This window comes from Microcebus murinus, chromosome 26, assembly GCF_040939455.1.
Source record: "Microcebus murinus isolate Inina chromosome 26, M.murinus_Inina_mat1.0, whole genome shotgun sequence".
NCBI lineage: Eukaryota > Metazoa > Chordata > Mammalia > Primates > Cheirogaleidae > Microcebus > Microcebus murinus.
In genome coordinates this window covers 16,104,084-16,128,670 of record NC_134129.1, presented here as the reverse complement: position 1 = coordinate 16,128,670, position 24,587 = coordinate 16,104,084, and the positions used below count along the sequence as shown (strand labels likewise).

At 48.7% G+C, this 24,587-nt stretch overlaps 1 protein-coding gene across 4 annotated transcripts in view; it reads right to left on the bottom strand.

Moving 5' to 3' along the window:
* LNX1 (ligand of numb-protein X 1) overlaps positions 1 to 24,587 on the bottom strand; it is a 163,349-nt gene that overhangs the window by 20,205 nt on the left and 118,557 nt on the right. For all 4 annotated transcript variants that reach the window (XM_075997763.1, XM_075997764.1, XM_075997765.1 and 1 more), the window contains 4 exons: positions 12,698 to 12,939; positions 12,019 to 12,171; positions 8,121 to 8,323; positions 4,978 to 5,349 (listed from right to left, as the gene is read on the bottom strand). In XM_075997763.1, the coding sequence (XP_075853878.1) occupies positions 4,978 to 5,349; positions 8,121 to 8,323; positions 12,019 to 12,171; positions 12,698 to 12,939 (970 nt within the window). The remainder of the gene's footprint in view (positions 1 to 4,977; positions 5,350 to 8,120; positions 8,324 to 12,018; positions 12,172 to 12,697; positions 12,940 to 24,587) is intronic.

Sequence of the window (24,587 nt, the reverse complement as noted above, 5' to 3'; positions counted from 1 at the left end):
CGGCTAATTTTTTATATATATATCAGTTGGCCAATTAATTTCTTTGTATTTATAGTAGAGACGGGGTCTCGCTCTTGCTCAGGCTGGTTTTGAACTCCTGACCTTGATCGATCCTCCCGCCTCAGCCTCCCAAGAGCTAGGATTACAGGCGTGAGCCACCGCGCCCGGCTCAGAGTCTCACTTTTGTTGCCCAGGCTAGAGTGCCATGGCGTCAGCCTAGCTCACAGCAACCTCCAACTCCTGGGCTCAAGCGATCCTCCTACCTCAGCCTCCCGAGTAGCTGGGACTACAGGCATGCGCCACCATGCCCGGCTAATTTTTTTTTTATATATATATATATATAAATATATTAATATAAATTAATGTATATATTAATATATAAACTATATACATACACACATATATATTTGTGTGTGTGTGTATATATATATATAGTTTTAGTTGGCCAATTAATTTCTTTCTATTTATAGTAGAGACGGGATCTCGCCCTTGCTCAGGCTGGTTTCGAACTCTTGACCTTGAGCGATCCTCCTGCCTCAGCCTCCCAGAGAGCTAGGATTACAGGCGTGAGCCACCGCGCCCGGCCTTCACTGGCAATTCTTAATGGCACCAGGGGACTCGAATGTTTAAATTACCACGAAAGTTCTGCCTTTTTCCAGGTATGCAGAACTCATGAGCTAGAATCACACATTTAGAACAAACGTAGACAACGTGAGTAGTCCGTTATTTGCTTTCTGGCTCCATCTAAAAAACCTATCACATTGTAAAAAAAAAAAAAAAAAAAAGTTTGAAGAGCCTGGTTGTCATGTGTTCTTTGATGAACTAACTTCTCATTTAAATATTAATTCACAGTAGGAAAAAAACAATCACACATATGTCTAATATTAATAAAAGCCCCTCTGATCACGTCTCCAAATGCTTTGAATATTTTCAGCTTCTGCATCAAGTCCGGGGGTTGCCCAGGACAAAATAGGCACCAGAAGGATCTCGAATTTGAAATTCACAATTACTTTTCACCATTGATTGATTGTATATATTTGAACAACTAAGTAAATATAAACTCACTGGTCCAGAATTGCAGATAGACGGAAGCATCACAAAATAGGCACGTCTTTGACAATCAACGCTTCTCGTGTTCATTCCTGGGCAGGTGTGTGTGGGACCCTCCAAACCTCAAGGTACTGAGAATTATTTGTTGCCCAGTGTGTCGAATCTTTGATCCATGACTTCTGTGTTCTGTTATCTTAGCTATGATATGAGACAGTTCCAAAAAGCTGTCTCTGGCCAGGCTTGGTGGCTCACGCCTAGAATCCTAGCACTCTGGGAGGCCGAGGTAGGCAGATTGCTCGAGGTCAGGAGTTCGAAACCAGCCTGAACAAGAGCGAGGCCCCCGTCTCTACTATAAATAGAAATTAATTGGCCAACTAAAAAATATATATATAGAAAAAATGAGCCGGGCATGGTGGCTCACGCCTGTAATCCTAGCACTCTGGGAGGCTGAAGCAGGAGGACAGCTCAAGGTTAGGAGTTCGAGACCAGCCTGACCAAGAGCAAGACCTCCATTTCTACTAAAAAATAGAAATTAATTGGCCAACTAAAAATATATAGAAAAAATGAGCCGGGCATGGCGGTACATGCCTGTAGTCCCAGCTACTCGGGAGGCTGAGGCAGGAGGATCGCTTGAGCCCAGGAGTTGGAGGTTGCTGTGAGCTAGGCTGACGCCACAGCACTCCCTCTAGCCTGGGCAACAAAGTAAGACTCTGTCTCAAAATAAATAAAAATAAAAAATAAAACTAAAAGCTATCTCTTTGATATAGTTATTCCGGTCAGCATGCTCAAAACGCTTAAGAAATCGACAATGCAGAAAAACAAAACTGTGCAAAGTTGCCCAGATAAATGCATCGTGCTGTATTTGTGGGCTTCTGTCTCCTTATGGTTTTTTTCCTCTAAAAGAGCCTGACTCTTAATGTCCCACACTGGGCCTGGCAAACCCAGGCTGCTGAGTAAGTTGAGGTTAGGGCTCAACATATGTAAAGCTGGTCAGATATTAAACAGTTGTGGCTTCTCTGCAATAATGATTCCCTGAAATCACATAGGAAAAAAGCCAGATGTGGGCTTCCGTGGCAGAGAACATGACCAGAGGGACATGTGTTCTTGGCATTTCTTTGTAAGGCAAATGTGATTCATGGAGTACACATACAAAGGCAACATGACCACGGGTTGGTCAAAAAATTTGAAACTCAACCTTTGCATGGGATTTAGTTTAAATGAGTGTCTCATAAATAAAATTCACTTTCCGAAACAGCAAGATACTGCTTGGCTGAATTTTTCCTGCATTCTATTCTATGTTTTCCATTTCTTTTCCAGCTAGAGCTTTGCTCTTACCTTTTTTTTTAAGTTTTTCCTGCTTATAAAGCACATTGGCTTTTGTTCAGTAAGCAAAAGACTCTTTTAGGAAGTCCTGCTGTTAGGCAAGATTTTATTTCATAAGTTAATTTTCTCAGGGGAAAAAAACACGTTTGCTCTTCTGTTATTAATCTAGAAAAGGGGAATGCCATGTGTAATCATGATGGTTCCAAATGACACAATGAGTAAGAGTTTTTCTTTTGCCTGTTTGCGAAAAGTGTAGTTGGCAGAGATTCTTTCCAGAATGTGAGTTGCACTGCTTGACCTGCAGGGGGAGCTAACAAGTATACACACACAAAAAATGCCAAGGATCACCTAAAAGTCTAATTTTTAAAATGAAGGGGGGAAAAAAAATGCTAAGAATGAAGTTTCTTCATAAAGAAAAACAAAGAACTAGACTCCTTTTTTTCCATGTGTACATGTTTTCATAAACGTGAGCTATTTTCTGTTCTTACTCATGGGCACACGTAGGCTAGGACCACCTGCTTAAGGCTTGCATCTGAGATCAAAGACAGGAATAAATTCCAAACTCTAAGAGTCAAGGACTGTCAGTCTTGTTCACCATTGTACTTCATACCTGTTATTATTATTATTATTATTTTTTGAGACAGAGTCTCACTCTGTTGCCTGGGATAGAGTGAGTGCCGTGGCATCAGCCTAGCTCACAGCAACCTCAAACTCTTGGGCTCAAGTGATTCTCCTGCCTCAGCCTCCCTAGTAGCTGGGATGACAGGCATGCGCCACCATGCCCGGATGATTTTTTCTATATATTTTTAGTTGTCCAGATAATTTCTTTCTATTTTTAGTAGAGACGGGGTCTCTCTCTTGCTCAGGCTGGTTTCGAACTCCTGACCTCCAGCGATCCTCCCACCTCGGCCTCCCAGAGTGCTAAGATTACCACGCCCGGCCACGTCTTTCGATTATCATCCTCCATGAAACCTGGGACAGTGTTCAGTGTCTGCAGACTCACTGCCTATTCTCAAAGTAGCAATACGGCGTGTAGGACAAGTGGGAATGCTTCTTAAGACAAGGCCTCGAATCTTGCCCCTCTCTCTCCTATTAGCTCTCCAACTGCCTGTAGAGATCTTTCTAGAAGCTCATGTCACTTCCTTTCCTAAACCCTCCCAATGACACCCCACGCTTTGGGGATACATTCTGAGCTCCTTGGCGTGGCTCACAACACACTACGTGATCTGCCAACCACTCTTGCCTCACCCATGGGGTGCTTTTCTTATAGGCACCCCATGCTCTAGCAATTACCCCTTTCCCTAATAGGCTAGTAGTGAAATGTTCTCCTGCGGATGACCCTCGCTGCCTTGGTCTACAGGCCCATCCAAGCGAAAAATCTCTCCGTCTACACCAGCACCATACTTAAAATTTATCCACTGCAAGACTATCACACCGTCTGGCAGTCATTTAGAAAAAGCCCATCTTTCCTGTTGGATTGCGGACTCCCCCTTAGGAGAGCAATGGAGGTGGCTGTCATCTCTGTTCTCTGCACCTAATGCAAGGCCCATGTACGCAGCGGAAACTTCATACGTGTTTGCTAATTGAAGTGCATGAACAGGTTAGAACACAGGAGCCCAGAACAAACTCTGTCTCTCTAAGAATAAGGCTGGCAGTTCATGAAGCATTACTGACATACACAACTATCAGGGCATTATACTGAGCAAAAAAAAAAAAAAAAACACCAAGCCCCCAAAACCTATGTACTTATGATTCCATTTATATAACAATCTTGAAATTCAGAATTACAGCAATGAAGAACAGACGAGTGATTGCCAAGGGTTAAGGAGGAGGTGAGGTGGGAAGGAAGAAGATGTCGCTATAGAATGGCAACTTTTATAGAAATCTTTGCCCCAACGGAGACGTTCTGTAACTTGCCAATGTCAATGTTAACAGCCGAGCTGTAACATTGGACTATGGTTTTGTAAGACGTCAACACTGGTAAAAAGATAATAACAGGTACCTGGGAACTATATGTTAATCTACAATAATCTCAAAATAAAAAGTTTAATTAAAAAAAAAAAAAGAAAGAAGGGAATTTCAAGGTGACCCAGCCAAAGTCAACACGATGCACAAGTTGGGGCTTGATGACATCATACCACTTGATGACATCATAGCCACTCTATGGGAGTCTCTGTCCATTGGGTCTCTGGAGGGCACAGGGCATAGCTCCTCACGGGGGTTCATACAGCCGGGTGTCTTGGATGCTTCCAGAACGTACCCGAACGACCCCAGGTTTTGCACCTAACGTGCCGGGTGCAGAAATGACACAACCCTGCTGGCCACAGGTGACCCTGGCTCTTTGTCCCCCTGCAGTCAGACCACACCTGGACAAATGTCGGTGACCTTGAGACGCACGATCTGCTCGAGTGACCTCCTCACCTGGGCAGAAGCTTGGCAGGCACCGGCCGAGTCCCATCCCGACTCCAGAAAGGGAGGCCACTGCATGTCACACGCGGCAGTGACAGGCTGCCCGGGTCAGGGCGACGCGCGTCCCTGCTCCCGTTGGGGTGGGGGTGGGGGTGGGGGGTTCCCGCTAGGGTCTCGCAAGGGCCGGGGACCCACCTGGATGAGCTGAGCGGCGCTCTCCGGGCTGCCGTGGCGCAGGTCGTGCCCGTTGATGGCCAGCACGCGGTCGTTCTCCGCCAGCTGCCCGTGCCGGTCGGCCACGCCGCCGCCCAGCACGTTGAAGACGAACACGCCGGGCTCGTGCGCCCTGCGCACCAGCTTCACCCCGAGCTGCTCCTCGGGGCTGCTTTTGTCGAGGACCACGTGGAAGCTGTCGTCGCGGGGCCCCGAGGCCACCGGCGCCCGCCCGCGGCTCCCCGCCCGCACCGTGTGCTCGCGCAGCACGGTCAGCCGCAGCACCTGGCAGGGCTGGCGCAGCAGGCGCAGGGCGTAGCTGTGGGGCACGCTGCTGATGTCCATCCCGTGCACCTGGGGGGGAAGCCACCGAGTGTCACCAAGCTCCGCCGGCCGCCACCCGGCCCGGGGGCCCCGGGCGCACAGAGGAAAGCCCGCTCGGCTCTCACCCTGCGTCCCGCATCCCGCCTCTTCCAAAGGCACTTGTTTTCTTAGTGTCACCTGTTAGTGTCACCTTAGTGTCACAGCCTGTTTTCTTAGTGTCACCTGTGCCACCTCTTCAGGCCTCTACGAGTGACACCACCCTCATCCCTTCCGTAGGGCCACAGATTTATTCACAGAATCCCGACCTTCGTTCCTGCTGCCCGCCACACTTATTTTTATTTAATTAATTTATTTTTTGAGACAGAGTCTCACTGTGTTGCCCGGGCTAGAGTGCCGTGGCATCAGCCTAGTTCACAGCAACCTCAGACTCCTGGGCTCAAGCGATCCTCCTGCCTCAGCCTCCCGAGTAGCTGGGACTACAGGCATGCGCCACCATGCCCGGCTAATTTTTTCTCTCTATACATTAGTTGTCCAATTAATTTCTTTCTATTTATAGTAGAGACGGGGTCTCGCTCTTGCTCAGGCTGGTTTTGAACTCCTGACCTCGAGCAATCCTCCCGCCTCGGCCTCCCAGAGAGCTAGGATGACAGGCGTGAGCCACTGCGCCCGGCTGCCAAACTTATTTTTTAGCTGGTAGGAGTAGAGGGAAGGAAGAAAAGGTAGGAAAAAGCAAGAGGAAGGAAAGAATGTTTCTCATGTGAATGAGTCAAATGGTTAAACAGCTGTTCAAACCGAGCTGAGTCGACAATTTTCTTTCCAAAAATCTCCAGCAAAGCTTTTCTTCCTGGGCCGCCCCTGTCAGAACTTGTAATCCTCACCACTGTGCGTGTGTGTGTATGAGACAAACATGTGCAAGCATGATCATGTCTGAGCGTGTGATAAACATGTGCATGCATGATCATGTCTGAGTGTGTGATAAACATGTGCATGCATGATCATGTCTGAGCGTGTTTGTGTGTGTGAAGTGAGTGACAATGTGTCACTTCTCGAGGTCATCACCTTCAAGGCCTTTTGCCCACGTTCTCAATAAAATAAAATTTAAAAAATCCTTGCACATTTTCAAACACACCGATGTGAAAGGAGGTTTCCAGACTCTTTTACTGAAAGGCTGAATCATTTTATAATGCTACTTAGAGACCCTTAAGCTCAGCCCGTCTCCTCGGTGCTCACTAACGATCCGCAGGTCTGACGCCGGGCTGGGCTTTCTGGTTTTAATTACCGTGGTGATTACTACCCGGCCTGGAGGTGGCAGCCCCCAAGTTCGTCCCCAACCTGGAAGAAAACGATTGCACGGCAAGCACTGCGCTCTGTGCTCCAGGAGGGAAGCCCTGAGGAGGAGAAACGACCTTCTTGAATTTCTGCAATTTCATAAGATTTCTTGTATTTGCAGCCAATGGTTAAAGGCGGCTTGGAATGCACCCAACAAAGTCCTCCCTCGAGCGTCCGATCGCCTGCTCTCTGTCGCACGCCCAGGGAGGGGTGGAGGGTCCTTGTGCAAAGACAAAGCTCAACACTCTTGGCCGACCTCTGGTGGGCAGAGCACCCAAGGTAAGGTGGCAGGGCCTGGTCCCCCCATCACACCCAGGAGGAGGGAAGCCGAGGGTCGCTGGCTAAACACTCCCGGCAGCCCTTGCGCCTGGGAGTGCCAGCAGGAGGCCACAAGAACCAGAATGTTCTATCGTGCAACCTCCCAGGCGGCAGTTTCCACCGGAGCTGGACCACGTGCACAGCAGCAGTGTCCCGGATCACACCCTGACTGTCCCCGAGGGCCCCGCCTCCGCCTCCGAGACCGGCGGGAATTTTGGCATTTCTGCAAAAACTGCTTTAAATGATCGCTCCTCTTATTCCCATCAGTTTGCCAAAGAAACAGCTAGGGATGTGACCGGGGCTGGCCCCAGGCAGCCTAGAGGGGGAGGGATGAAACTGTTCTCTGAGCATCAGCTAGGAAATATACGAGCAGGGAGGGATCTCTTGTCACTTTTGGCGCACGGTTCACTTCTGTCTGACAAACAACTCTTCCTTTACATCCTTTTTTTGTTCTGAAAATTCCTCCTTAAAAAAGTTCTTCCCCTTCAACCAAGCCTCAGAGAACAGCAACGCCCAGAGCATTCTGCTCCACCACCTGTCTGCCCTGAAATGTCTCTGGAAATAGCTTAGGAATGATTTTTATTTTCTTGGAGGGCCGTTAAAGCATAGGAAATTTGCCTTAGAAAGGTATGTGAAAGATTTGCTTCTAAAAGTTGGGCTAAAAAAAAAAAAAAAAGAAAAAAAATTAAAAATATTAAAAAAAAAGAGAAAGGTATGTGAATGTGATTAGATAAAATAGAAAATGTTCCATCAATCTGCTCTAAAAACAAGAAAATACAGGCTCCACTTTTATTTTCGTGCTGCTTAGAGGAGAGAGAAGAGGAGGAGAAAAAGGAAAAAAAAAAAGAAGCAATGAAGAAAGAAGAGGGGGAAGAGGATGAAAAAAGCTAGAAGGAAGAGGAGAGGAGGAGACAAAGATTTATGACAGAGAGAAAGGAGAAGAGAGGAGGGAAAGAGCAAGAAAGAGACAAAGATCTATCTCAATTAAATCACAGATCTCATATGAAGAGTCTAACGACATAACTATGGGAAGTGACTGCCCATATTTATTTCCCTATTTTCCCTCATTCATTCCTTCCTCCATGCATTTGGTTATTTGCTCCAAAGGGTTTTATATCAAGTTCCTCGCCCCAGCCACACAGCCGTGCGTCTACCTTCAGGATGACGTCTCCGGGCAGGAGCCGGCCGTCTCTGGCTACCGCCCCGTCTCGGTAAATGTGTTGGATGATGATATGGACCAGCGGGGTCTCACTGCCTCCCACGAGCCTGATGGAGAGACTTTCATTGGGATCCACCCTTCGGATTCTGATGCTGGTAATTTCGCCGTCTGGAATCAGGTGGTACAACCTTGGGAAGGCTGAAATGGAGAAAAGACAGTATTTATTTAAGACACCCACCCGGTGGACATTTCCAACCACTCCTTCTTCCTCGCCAAACTTTGGCTTCTGCCAAACCAAACTATTCATTGTTCCTCTCGCATGTTTTCTACTCTCCCGCCTCCGTGCCAGTTTCTCTGCCTGGAATGTTTTTCATGCTGGGCCTAAACCCAAATTTTCCTTCAAGGCCTGCATGAAATAAATAATCCCTTCCAATTAAGCTTCTTACCCTGATTCCTCTTTCTCTTTTCCCTTGCTCCCTTCCAAATATCCCACTTCCTATATAGCTTTCTCGATATTTCTCACGACAACTCAACCTTCTGTTACTGCTCTTTGGACCTATTTCTTATAGCCCATGTTGGATCCTACAACCTTTTAGGGCGTAATTTCCGGCTGCTCTGTGGTTCTGCACACAGATCTCTGCACACAGGGGCCATCATCTGGTGTTTATTACATGAACGGGAATGAATGACTGGTCTTCGCAGAACGAACTGCAGTTTCCTCACTTGCTTTTTGAGACACAAAAACAGAACAAAACTGCTCAACTCTTCAACGCTCTCAAGATCGTTCTGAAAATTTCCTCCTTGAAGACCCTGCTTGTCAGGCTTGGGGAATTATCAGTCCCTCTGCTACCCGACGATGCTGTCGGTCAAGGGGAGTTAAGAGATCCGATTGATTCCTGACCGGGAAGAGGTCAAGGCCTCGTTGGTGGCTTCAGGAGGTTTTTTTGTCCCCGAATCTGCCTGAATCACCGAATTCAGAGCTCAAAGGGGGTTCGAAGGTCACCTAGGCTGGTGTCTGCAAACTGTTTTTTTAACTGAGGAACCTGCTTTCTCCATGAAATCTTTAGTAGTTCCGTCTCACCTCCCACGCCACTGTGACCACGTAGCATAGAGGAGCTGCTCCTAGCTGTCGCGGACTCGACAGTGACAGATCTCTATTTCATCAGCGACGACATTTAAGCGGAGAGAGAGGGGAAGTGAAGTCACTGGCTGGACATCTCAGACCTGGGTGGTCCCAACAGCCAGGTCAGAACCCGGGGCTCTGGATGTCCGTCACTCTGGTCCCTGGAGCCAGGTTGTCGCAGCCAGGTGGCAGTCCACAAGGGACGTGCCCTACGGACCTATACACGCTGGCAGCGCCAACCGCCATTGCTCCTTCACTTGGGTTTGCACAGAAGGTGCAGAGGGCCAGGGACAAGTAACGGGCACGGAGCCACACCTACCCTCCAGCAGAAAAAGTGGCTCCTCGGAGTGGTTTCAAGCTCAAGTTCGGATGCGGGAGGGCTGCCACGCGTCGGCCTCCCGTAAGCTGCCCACGGCTGCCTTTGCCCTACGGGTCTCATCTACTATGTCATCTGGAAAGATCAAACTCTGCAGGCCTGGCTCCTGCACCCTCTCCTCTTTGTGACTGTTTTCAAAACCCATGACCCGAGCTCATTTTTCCTAATGAGCTCCTGAGTACTCAACTCTCCAGGAATGAGATGGAAAGAATGAAAATGATTTCTAAGAATCGCAGAGCACTGTTAACAACGTTAATTGAACGGTCAGAGGAAGACTGAGACGTTGTCAAAGTGGGTCCTTAAACTTCATTCGGATTTAATTTGATACCAGTGATTGGCTTTGCTGTAAGGCAGTGGGCAGCTGTCTTCATCCCTCAGTTCCTGGTGCTAACGGTACTTGAGTGCTTGAGTTCACTTAATGGGTTTTTTTTTTTATTTTGAGACAGAGTCTTACTCTGTTGCCCGGGCTAGAGTGAGTGCCGCGGCGTCAGCCTCGCTCACAGCAACCTCCAACTCCTGGGCTCAAGCGATCCTCCTGCCTCAGCCTCCCGAGTAGCTGGGACTACAGGCATGTGCCACCACGCCCGGCTAATTTTTCTATATATTTTTAGCTGGGCAATTAATTTCTTTCTATTTTTAGTAGAGACGGGGTCTCGAGCTTGCCCAGGCTGGTCTCGAACTCCTGAGCTCAAGTGATCCTCCCGCCTCGGCCTCTCAAAGTGCTAGGATTACAGGCGTGAGCCACCGCGCCTGGCCATCCCCGTGTTTTTAGATTGAGAAACATTGAAGCTTAGTGGAGTTAAGTAACCCAGCCAGCTCACGCGGCTGATAAACACTGGGCCCAGCTCTATACCGACCTAGATGGGTACGCCATGCCAGGAGAGTTCATCAAACGACTGCAGGGTGCTGAAGCAATGAGACCCCAAGGCCATTTCTGAAAGCTTTGTTGGCCCCACCAATCCTGTAAAGACATCCATACCAGCCTAGCGGAGCCTTAACCCCTCGCCCGCTCTGGAGTTTGCTCCCTGCTGCGTCTAAGGAAATCCTCTCCCCCCACTCCAAGCCCTCTGCACACACAAGCAGGCTGCTACCTTTGCCTTCCAGAAACATGGCTCCAATCCCACTCAAAAAAAAGTTAGTGATACATGCATAATTCTAATGCATAATTCTAATGCATAATTCTAATGCATAATTCTAATGCATAATTCTAATGCATAATTCTAATGCATAATTCTAATGCATAATTCTAATGCATAATTCTAATGCATAATTCTAATGCATAATTCTAATGCATAATTCTAATGCATAATTCTAATGCATAATTCTAATGCATAATTCTAATGCATAATTCTAATGCATAATTCTAATGCATAATTCTAATGCATAATTCTAATGCATAATTCTAATGCATAATTCTAATGCATAATTCTAATGCATAATTCTAATGCATAATTCTAATGCATAATTCTAATGCATAATTCTAATGCATAATTCTAATGCATAATTCTAATGCATAATTCGAAAATTCTAATATAAAGTGAAAAAAAGGGACAATATTTTCTCAGCTGCGTTCATATCAGGGAAAGCATACAGGATCTAAGATCCGATGACTTCCTTTGCATGAATTCTAGAGCCACGTTCCCTGGATTCAATGTTTAGCAAGGTAATTTGGAACAAGGTAAGTAACTCCTTGCTTCCATTTCCTTATCTGTAAAACAGGGATAATAATGGTAGCAACTTCATAGGGTTGTGAGGTTTCAATGAGGAAATAAACGTAAAACACTCAGCATCACTCCTGACACATAGTTGGAATAGGAGTAAACACTTACATGGCATTTACTATGTGCCAGGCATTGTTTTAAATGCTTCTCGCTAATTAACTGTAATTATTCTTTTTGATATGCACAACACTAGCACAAGAAGGTAAGGTTCCAACACCTTTTCCCCCTCAATCAATATAGAAAGTATTTCTGTTTCTGGTTACTTACGTGAGAATTAGGCTAATCAAGCTAAAAAAAACCCATATATATCAATCATCCGCCTATCAATCAATCATCCGCCTATCAATCAATCATCCGCCTATCAATCAATCATCCGCCTATCAATCAATCATCCGCCTATCAATCAATCATCCGCCTATCAATCAATCATCCGCCTATCAATCAATCATCCGCCTATCAATCAATCATCCGCCTATCAACTACATATCTATCATCTACATATATATATATATGATATATATATTCTATCCTGGGGAGAGAGGGTGGTCTCAGAAGGTGGGTGGTGGTCATCACCCCTGAGGACAGTCATCACCCCTGAGGACAGTCATCACCCCTGAGGACAGTCACCCTGTAAGCCCAGCCCACACCTGGCCCCGTGGCGGGGCTCATTTACCTTCGGGGGTGGCCGGATTGTGAGAATTTTCCCTGTTCTGGTCAGCCTGGTTGGCAACCGCACTCCCACTCTTGGTCCTTCGAAGAACGCTCAAAGCTCGATTTATTTTTTTGAAAGATCTGCTTCTGACTGAGGATCTCTCGAAGGGCCGTGCTGGGGAGGAGAGAGACGGGGTACAGTAGCTACGTGTTAGCAGAAGTCATCTTCTAGGTACAGGTCTGATAAGACATACAATAGAACGTGAACAGCGGTCACACCTCTGGGTGGCGTGATTGCAGAATTTGCTTGCCTATATTTTCTAAGTTTTCTGCAATGAAATATGTGTAGCTTGTTTAAAAAGTCCGATATTTTTTTTTTTTCTTCCCTGGGCTGAACTGAATAGAACAGCACTTCTCTCGGGCGGTATTGGCCGCGAAGTTACCGGCTCTGCAGGAGTGATGAGTCACCGGGTCTAGCGCCAACCCCCTGTCGCCAACTCGGATCATACACAGTCTTAACGAGCTGAGGTACTTGTGGTTTCGTTTCACTTTGGAGGATTGGACCTTGGGCTGCTGCCAAAACTACCAGAATGATCTCGCCTTGACAAACATTTCTAGAACTTTCCACCAGGCTAAGTACTCCACAGGGGGCAATCCCGAGGCAGGGAGCCCATTCCCGGGCAACCGCCTGTCTGACTCACCCCGAGCCCGGCTGCTCCGGCCAGAGTCATTCAGGCAGTGAGCTGGCGGGCTGTCCTCGGCCGTGGGCACGTATGCGGGGTTGTCCAGGCCAGGCTCGTCCGTCATGAGGGAGATGGTGGCGGCTGCGGAGATCTCCGGGGACAGCGCCGTGGCCGTGAGGCTCACGTGGCCATCCCCACAGCCGTCTCCCGGGCGCTTCTTCCTGTCTTCGGTCAGGCCATAGTGGGACGCACCTTTACAGCTGAGACAAAACCAGCGCAGACATCAGAAAAGGGCTAGGGCTCTGCAGGACTGTTCATCAGTCACTTATCAGACTCGTTGGACTCAGAACTCTCTTTGCTTGGCCCTAGCATTCCCCGTCCTTTTTCACATGCAGGTACTCACGCGATACACTTGCCAACCAAGTGGAGACCATTTTCATTTTTACTTATTTTTTATTTTTTTTTATTTTTTTGAGGCAGAGTCTCACTTTGTTGCCCAGGCTAGAGTGAGTGCCATGGGGTCAGCCTAGCTCACAGCAACCTCGATCTCCTGGGCTCAAGCAATCCTCCCGCCTCAGCCTCCCGAGTAGCTGGGACTACAGGCATGCACCACCATGCCTGGCTCATTTATTTATATACATATATAATTAGTTGGCCAATTAATTTCTTTCCATTTATAGTAGAGACGGGGTCTCGCTCTTGCTCAGGCTAGTTTCAAACTCCTGACCTTGAGCAATCCGCCCGCCTCAGCCTCCCAGAGGAGGCAGTGCTAGGATCACAGGCGTGTGGAGACCATTTTTAAAAGATGCCCATTGCGTTCTCTTAAAAGCAATCTCTATGCTGGAATTTGCTGGAACGCAAATTTATGAAGGCTGTCACGGTGTCTACACGATCAGGGGTTGAGGCTGGTCATCTTCAACTGTCGGGTAATTCTTTCTTGCTGATAGTTATTTCAATCATGCTCAGTCACACTTTCAACTCCTGGTCTTTTGGGTTTTGCGCCCACAGCACTGAAAATAAATACGAGGCTCCTCCCAGATTCCATATTTAATTGTTTGTGGAAACGAAATCACCCTGGCCACGAAGCCACGGGACTTGACTCAGCCTCACTGCTCTCTAGAGGCCACTTTGGTGGCTTCCATGCTCTACCTCTGAGCTGGTCTGAAAGGGCCTCCCTTGTGCCTGAGAGGTCAACGGCAGAGGCTGGGGACTTCCGGGCCCTTAAAAATGTCATCCATTGCCCTATCTTCCAGCACTGGGAGAGTAAAGCAGCTTTTATGGTTTTTAACAAAAACACCTTTGTCTCGATCCATTCACCGTGCACATTACAAAACAAAACAAGAACCAAACTCTGTGTGAAAGGCAAGTTGTTGGTGCAATAGAGAGAAGTAGCAAAAGAACGTGCCCAAAGCTCAGAAGACCAAGGTTTGAGCTGATCTAGGCCCATATTTTGCCATGAACGCACTCTCCTTCCATTGCCAACTGAGCAAGTTGGTTCAGCTCAAAGGCTAAGGTTTTGGTCAGGAAATTGTGATGATAATTTAACGAATTGCACCGTGGGGTAAAGGTAGCTACAGGTAGCCCTGCCAGCTTCCAAAACTGTTGTGAAGGCAGAAATCATGCCAATGAGCCCCGATAAAAAGTGGCTGTTTGCATATAATGGATGCACTAATTACAAATTCTTATAAAATCCTACGTGACTGAGCTATTTTAAATAACCCATTGAAGGCCTATTTGAGTGACACTTCATGTTTTCTTTTTCTTTCTTTTTTTTTTTTGAGACAGAGTCTCAGTCTGTTGCCCGAGCTAGAGTGAGTGCTGTGGCGTCAGCCTAGCTCACAGCAACCTCCAACTCCTGGGCTCAAGCCATCCTCCTGCCTCAGCCTCCCGAGTAGCTGGGACTACAGGCATGAGCCACCATGCCCGGTTGATTTTTTTTCTATATATTTTTTAGCTGGCCAATTAATTTCTTTCTATTTTTAGTAGAGACAGGGTCTTGCTCTTGCTCAGGCTGGTCTTGAACTCCTAAGCTCAAACTATCTGCCCGCCTCGGCCTCCCAGAGTGCTAGGATTACAGGCGTGAGCCACCGTGCCCAGCCAATGCTTCGTGTTTTCGAAAGTAAACAGAATCAAATACCAGTCTACAGCTGACAGGCACATACAATTTGTACTGCCTGTAGAACCACAGAACTGGCAGGGGGGGGGAAGATCCTATTGTCCGGATCCGAATGCAAATCCTTGCTCTGAAATTTACCTAGCTGGGTGATCTGGGGAAATTGTATTAATCTAGCTAAACTTCTTAATCTGCACATGCTTTCTGGATTACTGTGACATCTGACTGACAATTAATTCTTATCAAGGGTTTAGTACTTTGCAGATATTGTCAGTTCTCACGAGATTGTAGCTATTTCCACAATTCATCCATTCCAAGATGCCCATTTTTTCATACTTTAACATGTCCGAGATCAGGATGTATCTGTGACGGATATGGTTGTATAGTTTCTGTTGCCAAGTGGCAGTTACGATGCAGACACCATTGCCCGAGTGTGGCAGTCACAGGTGTCCCTGTCATTTCCACTGAGCTGTGTATACGCTTGCTAATACACCATTGAGTCTAACTGTCGTGTAAATGTCTTAGAAAAGGGCCGGGTGCGGTGGCTCACGCCTGTAATCCCAGCACTCTGGGAGGCCCAGGCAGGAGGATCCCTTGAGGTCAGGAGTTCTAGACCAGCCTGAGCAAGAGCGAGACCCCGTCTCTACTAAAAACAGAAAGAAATTAATTGACCAACTAAAAATGCATAGAAAGAATTAGGTGGGCATGGTGATCCATGCCTGTAGTCCCAGCTACTCTGGAGGCTGAGGCAGGAGGATCGCTCGAGTCCATGAGTTTGAGGGTGCTGTGAGCTAGGCTCATGCCACGGCACTCTAGCCCGGGCGACAGAGCAAGACTGTCTAAAATAATAATAATAAAATAAAATAAATAAATGTCTTAGAAAAGATTACACAATGATTCAATACTAAAATGAAAAGTTATGGTATATACAGAAAAGCTTCAAAAACTGAGCAGCAGGGTATAAATTTGACACTGATAAAGCAAATATTTACGGTGAGCAGAGAATCACAGTTCCAAATTCTCTTGCAAAAAGACAAGCAAATGTTTTATTTGCTTGGAAAGAAAGATATCCACCCAGGGAGATGAAAAGTGCTGTTACATTTTGTTGCTGAGTGTCTATTTCATGCCAAGTAACACAACCAAGGACCGGCGACATTGCCAACGCTGTCTGAATGGAGTTCAAAGCCACAAGGGGACTGGTGTGACCAATCTACACATCATGGGTACATCTTTTTAAAGGTGTTTTGGGACTGTTTTACTGGTGGCACATTTTGCAACAGTCTTTTCTTGCCGGTACGTGAAATAGGATGTTTCTTGTAATCAACAGCTTCTTAGGTTTGATGAAATGTGGTTTCGATATTAGTAGAAAAGGACGCTGGTTAGACAACCTTAAGCCCTCACCTTCTAGAACAGGAAACGGGCCTCCAAGTTGCACGGCCAGTGCTTGTCCTCGCTGGCGGGGTTCGAGCTCCCTGCCTGAGCTGGCGAGGTTTTAACTGTCCCCATTAGCTACGTTGGCTTGGAATTGGTCTGCTTGAAAACAGTGAAGTGGTTGATATGGGAAACTAAAAAATTGGAAGAAACACTGTGTGATGGGAAAAAAAATAAAAGCCAGCATATGCATGTAAAGCAAGCTCCAAAGCCATAAATATGTGCATGGAACATTTCCACGCAGGCTGGCAGTGTCTGGTTAGCAAGGCCTGGGAAGGAAGTTCCTACGCTATTCAGTTGGTCTGGAAACAGTCTTTTCCAAGGGAGCGGCCAGTAGTGCCCTTGACCGTGTGCTCTGCCAGAGAGCAGGAAATTAATATTTCAACAGGACACATGGCTGGCAAAGGCGCAGCCCTGGCTTTCGTGTGGGGACAGAGCAAATCCTACTGAAAGGAAGTGGCATCTCATTCTGCCGGCTCGTCCACGAAGAGGGCTAAGGTATTTTTAAAATATCCGAGTCCCAAGATGATACCCATTGAGAAACCACTGTTGTGGCACATTCTTGAGGTTCTAAAGATATATTTTTAGGGCAGGCGTGGTGGCTTACGCCTGTCATCCTAGCATTCTGTGAGGCCCGAAGCGGGAGGATTGCTCAAGGTCAGGAGTTCTAGACCAGCCTGAGTAAGAGCGAGACCCCGTCTCTACTAAAAATAGAAATAAATTAATTGGACAACTAAAAACATATATAGAAAAAATTAGCCGGGCATGGTGGCGCATGCCTGTAGTCCCAGCTACTCGGGAGGCTGAGGCAGGAGGATCGCTTGAGCCCAGGAGTTTGAGGTTGCTGTGAGCGAGGCTGATGCCATGGCACTCACTCTAGCCTGGGCAACAGAGCGAGACTCTGTCTCACAAAAACACACAAAAATATATTTTTGAGTCCAGGAAAGAAAATAAAATGGGTGATTAGCCTTCCCTTTGGCCTCACATCCCAGCTGTCCCTACACCGGCCAGGGAAGGTGCAGAATCTAGATTTAAACATTCGGACTCATAAGCTTCGTGTAAAAATGGTTCAGCTAAAGCAACTCACACTGGTGTAATGTTAGCTTTCTCCAGCCTCTGAGCTCAGCTTGGATCTGAGGCACAGAGTGACCTATGAAGGCAGAGCTTGCACTCACCAACTACCTCTCGTCGTGACTAACACTACCGTGCTTCCCTGAAAATAAGACCTACCCATACAATGAGCCCTAGCAGGATTTCTAAGCATTTGTGCAATAGAAGCCCTACCCCGAAAATCAGCCCTGGTGATGGGCGTGGCTATGAAAATCAGCCCTAGTGATGGGCGTGGCTATGAAAATCAGCCCCAGTGATGGGCGTGGCTATGAAAATCAGCCCTAGTGGTGGGCGTGGCTATGAAAAGCAGCCCCAGTGATGGGCGTGGCTATGAAAATCAACCCCCAATGATGGGCGTGGCTATGAAAATCAACCCCAGTGATGGGCATGGCTATGAAAATCAGCCCAAATGATGGGCGTGGCTATGAAAAATCAGCCCCAGTGATGGGCGTGGCTGCGCAGCGCATCTGCACAACCCGTGCATGTCGTCGCGGAGCGGGAAAGGACACGAGCAGCCCTTCTCATCCGCCCCATGAGAGCTCTAGTGCTCCACAGGAGAGATCAGGGCCAGTGGTTCTAAAGGAAATAGAGTCGCAAGACACTCAGGATGGAATTCGGGGTTTGGAGAGTGATGATGATGTTCCAGAAGAAGACGACTACACTATATTTGAATCAATGGAGATGGTTGTACTGTCCTTAAAAAAATAACACATCCCCTGAAAATAAGCCTAGGGTGTCTTCTTGAGGAAAAATAAATATAAGACCCTGTCTTATTTTCAGGGAAGCACGGTAGGGCCTCCGGACTCACGAGCAAGAGAGGGAAGGACAGGGAGGCGATTGGCACTGGCCAGAACGGGAACGTACTCGAAGCCCGGGTTACATTCAAAGCAAGCAGGACTGACGCTATCTTTTAGCTACGCTGAGCACAAAGTCCTCTCGAGGTGGTGATGGGCAATGGCCATGAACTTGAAGGACAAACACAAAGAACAGGGAAAACCATTTTTCAACCCAACCACAAACTTTGCGTGCACCATCTGTTCAAACAAATGACTCTGAAAGTCAGTTTTCTTGGTGATAATGAACTTGGGGTCCCGAGCCAGTTTATCAAAGTGAGCAGAGGCAAATCAGTCTTTTTTTTTTTTGAGACAGTCTCACTCTGTTGCCCAGGCTAGAGTGAGTGCCGTGGTGTCAACCTAGCTCACAGCAACCTCAATCTCCTGGGCTCATGCGATCCTCCTGCCTCAGCCTCCCGAGTAGCTGGGACTACAGGCATGTGCCACCATGCCCGGCTAATTTTTTCTATATATTTTTAGTTGGCCAATTAATTTCTTTCCATTTTTACTAGAGACAGGGTCTTGCTCTTGCTCAGGCTGGTCTCGAACTCTTGAACCTTGAGCGATCCATCCGCCTGCCTCGGCCTCCCAGAGTGCTAAGATGACAGACTCATCCTAGCCTAGGCCAGGTGAGCCAGCTAGCCTGGCCAATCACATTTGTATGATGGGACTAAGCAAAGACCAAAGAAGGGAGCCTAAGTCCAGCAGCCTCATTTATATTTACCCTTTTTTTTTTTTTTTTGAGACAGAGTCTCACTCAAATCAGTCTTGGTATAGGAATGCTGACACTCGTGCCTGAATTTTTGTTTTGTTTTGTTTTTTGAGGGGGTGCATAGAAGAGGAAATGAACCCCCCTTGCTGCAAATTTCCCCAGTCTGAGTTCACTGCTGATGGGAGCTGGAGATGAGACACAGGGGGGAGCCAGACCTAACCCGGAGGTTCCAATGGGGTGTCCCACACCATGCTTCGCCAGCCGGCTGGCAGGACTCCTTTTGCCAGTGAACGGAACGTATCCATTTATGACAGAAGAATAAGAGTTGTGCACGAGCAAGCAAGGCTCAGTACCCTCACCATCGTCACCTGGCCAGCTGCACGACCTCCCTTCGCTCTGACTTCCTGGCATTCTTTCTGTCTGCGCTCTCTTCTGTTTTCAGTAAACACTGAGTCCAGGCCGGGTGCGGTGGCTCACGCCTGTCATCCTAGTACACTGGGAGGCCGAGACGGGAGGATCGCTTGAGGTCAGGAGTTCGAAACCAGCCTGAGCAAGAGAGTGAGACCCTGTCTCTACTAAAACATAGGAAGAAATTAATTGGCCGACTAAAAATATATAGAAAAAGTTAGCCGGGCATGGTGGTGCATGCCTGTAGTCCCAGCTACTCGGGAGGCTGAGGCAGGAGGATGGCTTGAGCCCAGGAGTTGGAGGTTGCTGTGAGCGAGGCTGACGCCACAGCACTCTAGGCTGGGCAACAGAGTGAGACTCTGTCTCAAGAACAAAACAAAACAAAACAAAAAAACACCGAGCCTATCAACTGCCCAGTCTGATCTGACTTCACGGCCAGGGCTTGCAATGCACACGTGCCAGGCAGGTGGGGACACGAGGGAGGCCAGGCCCTAGGGGACCCTGCGAGTGGCCCTGTCCCCAGTCTCAAGGACACCAGCCACACGCCAGAGCTTCCCTGACCGCCAAGGCGGCCCACCAGCCCCGTGGCGCCGGAGCGAGCAGTTTGGAAGCCCAAGATCCAGTTTTTAGTGTGCGATCTCTTGATTTTTCAGTGTTGGCCACAAATCCAAAAATTTTTTTTTTTAAAAAACACCATGTGGTCCAAACCAAACACATATGCCGGCCAGATCTGTCTCGGGGGTGGCGCGTTCCAACCTTGGGGTGAGGAAGAGACTGCCAGCTCGGGGAGGCGGGACCCGCTTGTCCTTTCCCGGTCCGGGAAACGCCACCGCCCTCCTCTTCCTCCCTCCTCACCGGGTGAGGGGGTGCGTGCAGCGAGAAGGCCCCCGAAAGACTTCTCTAGAATGATTTGCCCCGGCCCCAATTCCGAGTCCAGTAGGGGGACGACAGCCTGAGTTCTCAACTGCTCTTCTGCTCACAAGAGAGCTCACGGCTTTCCCCAAGCTGTCATTCAACGGGAGCAGGAGTCACTGGGCCTAGCGGATATATTCTCCCCCCCAGGCAAAGAGACTCAAGATGCGGGAACTTTGGGGGGAAGCCAGTCCCCCCGACGACGACAGCGGGGACTGTCGGCTTCAGCTGCTGCAGGGAGCAGGACGACTGATTCTCCAGCCCTGCTCAAAGTGGGGTTCCGGGGACCAGTCTGGGAGACTCCTGCAGGAAAGGGCGTGGTCACTGCAAAGTGGCAACGGGCTCCCACCCCCGTGTCCATGAGCATAGCAACAGGGAGCAGGCCACTGGGAGGCTCAGGGACTCTCAGCGCGGTGGCTCTGCCAGGGGGCTGGGGACGCCGGAGCTGAGGCTGGGCCTGGGTCACGTGTGCCCAGCCCTCAACTCCATGTCCAAAGCCACCCCCCAACCCTGGTCCTTCTGACACCATGTACCTCCCCCCAACACCCTGGCCCACCTCCGTATACACCCGGTACCTCTTAACCACAGTGGCACAATCTCATTCATTCATTCGAGACAGAGTCTCACTCTGTTGCCCGGGCTAGAGCGCTGTGGCATCAGCCTCACTTGCAGCAACCTCAAATTCCTGGGCTCAAGCGATCCTCCTGCCTCAGCCTCCCGACTAGCTGGGACTACAGGCATGTGCCACCATGCCCGGCTCATTTTTTCTCTATATATTTTTAGTTGTCCAATTAATCTCTTTCTATTTATAGTAGAGACAGGGTCTTGTTCTTGCTCAGGCTGGTCTCGAACTCCTGAACTCAAGCAATCCGCCCACCTCGGCCTCCCAGAGTGCTAGGATGACAGGCGTCAGCCACCTCGCCCGGCCATGATCTCATTTAATTCAAAACCTTCCCATAGAGGTGCTTCCCACTGCTCACAGGATCGAGTCCCAGCTCCTGGTGCTGACGTCCAGGCCCCCCTCCCGGTCACTCTCATTGCTCACAGCCGCACCTACGGAGCCCGAGACCCAGATCGGGGCCTGGCAGAGGTCGGCTAGCACGTGCGGGTCTCCTATGTGTTGTGCCTTATGTGTGCGGGCTCATTTACCCGGGCCGTCCTCTGGTTCTACGTGTGCCTCTTCCCCCTTTGCAGGTTTGGAAGCCAGAAGGGAGGAGAAAAGCCCAGTCCAAGCTCACACTGCGGAGCTGGGATCTGAACCCGGGCTGTGGGTTCCAGGCTCTCCCCCCCCTCTCCCACGGCCTGGCGTCCAGCCCACGGCGTCCCCCGGACTCCAGACTCATACATCAAACTGTCTACACCGCGCGTCTTCACTCGGACGTCTGATCGGCAGTTCCGACTCCACACCTGCACCCTGCCTGCCAAACCAGCTTTTTCCATCTTCCCTGTTTTATCAAATAACACCTCTTTCCTGTTGTGCAGGCCAAAAGCCTCGGACCCAGCCGTAATTCCTCGCTTTCTCTGGAGGCCCCAAATATAATCCAGCATGAAATATCCAGAATCCAACTACCTCTCATTACTGCCACCGCTGCCCCCCTAGTCCGAGCCATTGCCACCAGCGCCTGGATTATTGCAAGGGTCTCCCCGGAGGGTGCCTGCCCCCACTCTGTGCTCCTTCTGCCCCGGGGTTGTTCTCAACAGAGCAGAAAAGTGACCCTCTGAGAACAGCTCTCCATTTGAACAACGCAGAAGGTCCTTATTACAACGGCAATCAGGAAAGGCTTCTCGGAGGAGGCGGGCTTCCAAGCTGTGTCTAGGAAAAGGAGCGACACTGGTCTAAACAGAGGAAGTGCGAACACTGCATTCAAAAGCTCCAAAAACGCGAGTGCATGGCAAGTGCCAGGAACGACGGGCGGATCCAGTGTAGACTTCGGTCCCCGTGCCGCTGATGGGGGGAGAGGGCAGAGCTGAAAGTGAGACCAAAGAGGAGGAGAAAAATCGGGGCTGGGGCTGGAGAGAAAGCCCACGACACCCGACGACCAGTCCACCTACCTGCTTCCGGGGTTCAGTGAGGCGAAGCCATGCCCGTGGGGACAGGGGACAAGTCTGACGCCCAGAGGGGAGAGGGCAGGAGGATGCAGGGAGAACGAGGTGGACGACGGAGGGCTGGGAGTCAGCTCCTCCCAGAGACGCCCTGGCCACCAATCCAGAGCGGACCGCCACCCCCCACCCTGCCGGTCACCCTCTTTGGGAATCACATTGTATGTTTGTTTCCCTTTTATTATTAATTTTACAATTTTATCTTTTTCTTTTTTTTCTTTTCAAATCTGAAAGTAGCTCTGGGGTTCATGTTTCCCTTATAAACAACTGCTTCTGGCCGGGCCCGGTGGCTCACGCCTGTAATCCTAGCTCTCTGGGAGGCCGAGGCGGGCAGATCGCTCGAGGTCAGGAGTTCGAAACCAGCCTGAGCAAGAGCAAGACCCTGTCCCTACTATAAATAGAAAGAAATTGGCCGGGCGCTGTGGCTCACGCCTGTAATCCTAGCTCTTGGGAGGCCGAGGCGGGCGGATTGCTCAAGGTCAGGAGTTCAAAACCAGCCTGAGCAAGAGCGAGACCCCGTCTCTACTATAAATAGAAAGAAATCAATTGGCCAACTGATATATATATAAAAAAAAATTAGCCGGGCATGGTGGCACATGCCTGTAGTCCCAGCTACCAGGGAGGCTGAGGCAGAAGGATTGCTCGAGCCCAGGAGTTTGAGGTTGCTGTGAGCTAGGCTGACGCCACGGCACTCACTCTAGCCTGGGCAACAAAGCGAGACTCTGTCTCAAAAAAAATAAAATAAAATAAAAAAATAAACGACTGCTTCTCCCCAACAGAACACAGACAGCTTCCACGGGAGTAACACTCCGGCTTGTCTTGCAGATCACTAAATCCTGCGCACCCCGCAACGAGCACTGGCGGACGGAGGGGCCAGTGGGGTATGTCACAGCTGCCCGAGAGATCCTGGCAGCAGCTGACTTTTTCCTGCTCCTTTTATTAGAGTCTGTCCCTACTTTTAATTGTGCTGGCCCAGATATGTTTTGATAGTTGCAGGCTGCCTTGATCCTTTTTTTCTGGAAGAAGGCAGGGCTGTACGTTTTAAGTACGTGATAACCAATCGCTTCATAAACTCCTTTAATGCAAAGCGCTGGAAATCTTTAAATGCAGCAACAGTCATCTTCCAAAACAACCCATTGGAGCTCCCTGAGCCCACCCTCAAGTAGGGCCTGTCCTTGCTAATTAAGCCCCCATCATGCTGCTTGGAAGACGGGGAAGGAGCAATAATGCAACTTATATTCACGTGACCCTCTATTTCTTGGGCATCCTGGTCTCAAATACAGAAGCCCTTTTAGGAACTTTCTTAGTTCAGACTGTCTCAAAAAAGAAAAAAAAAAATTAAGAAAGAAAGAAAGAAAGAAAGAAAATACATGTCCAGAGTCTCACTCTGTTGCCCAGCCTAGAGTGCCGTGGCATCAGCCTAGCTCACAGCAACCTCAAACTCCTGGGCTCAAGCGATCCTCCTGCCTCAGCCTCCCGAGTAGCTGGGACTACAGGCATGCACCACTATGTCCGACTAATTTTTTCTATATATTTTTAGTTGGCCAATTAATTTCTTTCTATTTATAGTAGAGACTGGGTCTCACTCTTGCTCAGGCTGGTCTCGAACTCCTGAGCTAAAACGATCCTCCCGCCTCGGCCTCCCTGAGTGCTAGGATTACAGGCGTGAGCCACCGTGCCTGGCCTTGGACATTTATTTTCTGTATTTCAGATGCCACACCTGTATTATCTTAAATAACATCTTTTCAGTCTAAAAACATTAGGCAACGTCATTTTTCCTTGTGTGGTTTCCTTTTTCTCCCCCTCTGGATAAAACCCGTGTTCCCTGGGATCGAATTACACAGCCACTCACACAGCTACCAGAAACCATACATTAAAAAAAAAAAAAAAAAAATTAGCATATTTGTGTAGTCACAGGTGAAATAAAAGTCAGAGGCCATCTGTGGGACAAGCCCACTTTCTGGTGGTCAGTTTAGACTAGGGGTCCTCAAACTTTTTAAACAGGGGGCCAGTTCACTGCCCCCTAGACCTTTGGAGAGAGGGGTGCACATTCCACGCATGCGCACTGTGGGCCCGGGACCAGTCGGCTGCTAAGCAGGACAGGCAGCGGCGGCAAAAACACCCGGCGGGCCGGATAAATGTGCCAGGCGGGCCGCATGTGGCCCTCGGGCCGTAGTTTGGGGACCCCTGCTTGAAAAGGTTAAATAGCTTATCCAAGATACAACAGTAAAGCAAAAGAGCTGAAAGTCACATTTCCGTCTGGGATTTTGTTGATTTAAACCCTTTGTA